Here is a 5,235-nt window from a genome sequence, read left to right as displayed (position 1 = left end):
TTTTATTATACATAAAAAAAAAAAAAAAAAAAAAAAAAAAAAAAAAAAAAAAAAAAAAAAAAAAAAAAAAAAAAAAATTAAAAAAAAAAAAAAAAAAAAAAAAAAAAAAATAAAAAAAATAAAAAAAAAAAAAAAAAAAAAAAAAAAAAGCAGAAAAAAAAAAAAAAAACTTAAAAACCCCCAAAAGAAGAATAATTAACATTTATAATAAGATATATATATTTATATATTATATATAAAATATATATAGTAATTATTTATATATTAATTTTTAAAAAATAAAGATAAAAGGAAAACATATAAATAATAAAGTATATATATTCTTATATATTAATATTTATATTATTTTTATATATAAAAAGAATCAAAAAAAAAAAATTTTAAATATTCTTATATATATATCAATATATAAAATAAAAAAATTTATAGAAGGAAAAATATACGAAAATAAAAATAATACAATATATATATATAATATATATATGTATATAAATACAATAATATATGTGTTATAAATATAAATATTTTTTCTTTTTTTCTTTTTTAATTTTAATAAATCATATATATATATATATATAAATATATTATTATATATATTTATAATATATTTAATTAAATAAGAAAGAATAAGAATACGAACAAATATATATTATTATATATATAGTAGTTTAAATTTTATTTAAATGTAAAAAAAAAAAAAAAATATATATTGCTATAATTACATATATATTTTTTTATATATTAACTGAAGAGGAGATATTAATCATCAATTTGATATTATTTTATATCATCATTGAATTCAAAAAAAAAAAAAAAAAAAAAAAAGGGTTACTTTTTTTTTATAACATAAAAATAAGAATAAAAAGTAATAAATTAAATAAATTCATAAATATAAGTCAATATATATATATATATATATATATATATATATATATATATTTATATTAATTCCATTTGTTATATTGTAGATATATACTACATTATTATATACGTATTATTAATATATACTTTAATTTTTATTTATTTGGAACTTTTTTTTTTTTTTTTTTTTTTTTTTTAAAGATGGAAAATGATAAAAAACATAACCAAAAACAAAATAATGTTGACGAAAATGAATTCCCCAATTCAAAGGTATTACTAGTATCTGTAAAAAGGACCAGAAGATTTTTAGAGAGAACTGCTAGGGAATTATTAGCTGGAGGAACACGATATATTATATTAAGTGGATTAGGAGATGCATTACCTTTGTGTGTTCAATTACAATCATCATTACAATCAAAGAATGCAGCTAATGTTGTAAAAATTGAAACATCATATAGTTATTTTAATTCTAACTATTCTTATACACCTGGTTTAAAAATATATATGGAAAAACATCCAGAATTTAAAGGCTCTAGAATATCTCCAGGATATGTAAGTTTTCATGAGAAAACAGATAGCTTTACCCCTATTTATGATGAAAACCCAAATGAATATATTTGTTCATTAAATGCTGGAGATAATAATTTATATGTTGGTGGTGAAGGTATTAACGGTGCCTTCTCAGAACTCTTGTCTTCACACAATCAGGAAGTTGATAAATATGAATCCTTATTTAAAGTAATAAAAATAAAATTATAAAATTATAAAATAATTATAATGATAAAAATAATAATAATAATACGAAGAAGAATCAAGATGCTATTTTAATTATATAAGATGTTTATAAATATATTCTACATATATTTATATACATTTTTTTTTACATATTATATCATTTCATTTATTTATTTTGCATACAATACATATAATTTTATTTTACTTTATTTTTTATTATTTTATTTTATTTTATTTTTTTTTTTTTTGTAGGAATTATTAACCAAGGCGGTTAACGAAAATGGAGAGAAACCTGACGAAGAAGTGAAATCCGTCTTGTACGACAATGTAGACAAAAAATATCCAGATGTAAAACTAGCTCTTTGTCGTATTAGAAATAGCTTAAAAAAAGGTAGTGATCATAGCACGGGAAGTGTATTTATTGTAACATTTAAAAAAAACTTTCCACACAAGAAGGAGAAAAATATGGGTATGGTATATGTTGTAGGACCAAAAGGAAAGAATTACAATTCAGTTGAAGAATTTTTAGATGAAGTTCAAGAAACAGCAGAAAATTTAATGACAACTCTTTGTGATTATAACGGTTTAGTTAAAAGAGAAGAAATTAAGCATGTAAGAATGAACACATGTAGAATCTGTTTATTCTCAGGTAGTATCTTTAAACACCCTAATGCATCTAAATTAGATGTAGCTAAAGCTATATTAAATGGATTAGCTGTTGGATATAGACATGGACCATCACCAAGATTAAATTTTGCTTATGACGAAAATGTATTTAAAGACGCATGGGTAGAAACCACTGGATTACAAGTTTTCAATCACAATGAGCAATAAATAAACAATTAAAAAAAAAAAAAAAAAAAAAATGATATTATAATATAAATATGAATAATATGGAACTCTTTTTTTTATAGGAGAAATACAAACAAATATGTATATATATATATATATTTGTTATGTATTCTTTTATTTTATTTGGACCATGAAATTATACTCAAGTATAATTAATAAACCAAATATGTATACATTTATTTGTTTTGGTGTTATATTAATTTTTTTGGGTATACCTAAATAAAAAATTATAGTAACAAATGTTTTCAGAACCATGATAATATATATATATATATATATATATATATATATATATATATAGCTATTATCTTAAGAACTACTCAGAAAAAAAAAAATGCCAAAAAAAATTATTACAGTATTAATACGTTCCATTTAGAGAAATTGAAAATAGAGGCCAATAAATAAATCATATATATATTGTTTTTTAATAATAATAATAAAAAAAAAAAAAAATATATTAATAATAATAAATAAATAATTTATATATATATATATATAATATATATATATAATATTTGTATATATAATATTTGTATATATAATAATATTTATATATTTATATGTGTGCATATATTATCTTTATGTATTAATTTCATATTTTTATTTATATCCCTATTTATTCACATATATATATATATATATATATATATATATATATTTTTCTTTTCTCCCATATTTTTTCCATTTTTATTTATGCTATTTTATATTAACATTATCTTTTTTTCTTATCACTTATTTTTATATAAGCGTTATGTATAAATTACACAACAATAACTGTGCATAATAAATTATTTATATTTTTAAATATTTCTTATTATTAATAAAAAGGAAAATAAACAGATAAATTATGAAAAATTTGGATATGAATAAATATTCTAGTTATTTATTTGTATGCTATATATTATAACTATACAAAGTGTTATTTTATACCTAATTAAAATAATTAATATATATATATATATATATATATATATAATATATTTGAATGTGTTTAAATTTATTTGTAAGAAGGTGTTAATGAAGGATCTACCAAATAATTATTTGGTAAAAAAAAAAAAAAAAAAAAAAAAAAAAAAAAAAGTAGATGTAATTATCATCTATGTTAAAATATTTGATAAATAATCTTAATAGATGTAATTTACGTCTTTTTTAAAAACGAAAAAAAAAAAAAAAAAAATAATAGAAGAATCAGACTTTATATTATAATTGTGGAATTATTAATAAAATTTATAAAACACACAAAAAAAAAAAAAAATAAAAAATAAACAGATTTTATGGGAGGTCATAATTAATTAAAAAATAATAAAATAAAAAAAATAAAAATAAAATACAATGAATTGCACATAAAAGATATAAATCCATAAAATTATATTATTATATGTTTATATAATAAATATGTAAATATGGTTTTTCCTTTTTTTTTTTTTTTTTTTTTTTTGAAACATCGTAATTTCATATAATCACCTCTTAGTTCTATTGTATGCCTATTTTATTTTTATTTCTATTTCATTTTTCTTTCATAATTTCGGTTTTGGTTCTTTGAATAATTTTCGTCTTCTTGAAAAGCCAAATATGCATATAACAAGGTTAGGCATATTATATATAATATAACTATATAAAGACTACATAGTAAAGCATTATTTTTCGATAATATAAATATAAAAAAATATTTATATAATACGATTAAAACAACAGGTGATAAAATAATTAATAATACAAATAAAATAAATTTTTTTAAAACTCTCGAATTTTCTTTATTATATATAAAATCATTTAAATTAAAATAACCTCTTCTTCCTGCTTCTCTTGTTTCTAATTCTCTATTATTATGTAACTTCATCATTTCATTTTCTTTATTATATTCTTCAATTTTATTTAATTTATTACGATTAAATGGATTTTTATATTTTTCGCTTGCCATGGTTTTTTTTTTTTTAAATCAACAAGGAAAATTTACTACGAAATAATAAAATCGACACACAAAAAAAAAATATATATATATATATATATAATATATTATATTATAAATAATATACAGCAAATATGTATAATATTATATATATTTTATATAGATATTAAATAAATAAGTAAAATATAAAATATATATAATATTATATATATATATATATATATAATATAATTATTATATAAATATCTTATTTAATTTAAAAAAAAAAATAATATATAAATAAATAAATAAAATATAACATATATAATATTATGTAATAATTGTATCTTCTTGTATATTTTTATATTATATGTAATACATATAATATATATATTTAAAAATAAAAAAGAAAAAAAAATTAATTACCATATATGGATCATTAAAATGAATAATAATACGCATAAAAAAAAATATATATACATTTATATATATATATATATATATATATATATATATACATATATATTATATTTATTGTATATATAATTATACGCATATTCTATACGATTATATATGGTAATTTTTTTTTTTCGTATGACATAATAATTGTACTTTTGATATACATCATAAAAAATAAAATGGGTTAAGGACAAAAAGATACTGATAGAAAAATATATATTAAAATGAAATAAATATAAAAATATATTATCCATCACAATTTCTTATTTTAAGTATTTAAAATAATAATAATAATTATTAGGTGTCACTTTTTTTTTTTTTTTTTTTTTTTTTTTTTTATTTCATATTATTTTTTTTAAATTTAAAAAAAATTAAAAAAAAAAATAAAAAAAAAAAAAAAAAAAAAAAAAAAAAAAAAAAAAAAAAAAAAAAAAAAAAAA

At 15.9% G+C, this 5,235-nt stretch overlaps 2 protein-coding genes across 2 annotated transcripts; one reads left to right on the top strand and one right to left on the bottom strand.

Moving 5' to 3' along the window:
* Positions 1-1,062: 1,062 nt before the first annotated feature.
* Positions 1,063-2,430, top strand: PRSY57_1346500 (DNA/RNA-binding protein Alba 4, putative; the record flags this gene model as incomplete). The annotated part of the gene is made up of 2 exons (XM_012909389.2): positions 1,063-1,599; positions 1,849-2,430. The coding sequence occupies 2 exons, from the start codon at positions 1,063-1,065 to the stop codon at positions 2,428-2,430; spliced, it is 1,119 nt and encodes a 372-aa protein (XP_012764843.1).
* A 1,519-nt stretch (positions 2,431-3,949) lies between these two features.
* PRSY57_1346400 (hypothetical protein) lies at positions 3,950-4,369 on the bottom strand (the record flags this gene model as incomplete). Its single annotated transcript, XM_012909388.2, has 1 exon — positions 3,950-4,369. The coding sequence occupies one exon, from the start codon at positions 4,367-4,369 to the stop codon at positions 3,950-3,952; it is 420 nt and encodes a 139-aa protein (XP_012764842.2).
* Positions 4,370-5,235: the final 866 nt, after the last annotated feature.

Source organism: Plasmodium reichenowi, chromosome 13 (assembly GCF_001601855.1).
Source record: "Plasmodium reichenowi strain SY57 chromosome 13, whole genome shotgun sequence".
NCBI classification, from domain to species: Eukaryota; Apicomplexa; class Aconoidasida; order Haemosporida; family Plasmodiidae; genus Plasmodium; species Plasmodium reichenowi.
The sequence above is the reverse complement of the archived record's forward strand: the minus strand, read 5'-3'. Positions and strand labels throughout refer to the sequence as shown.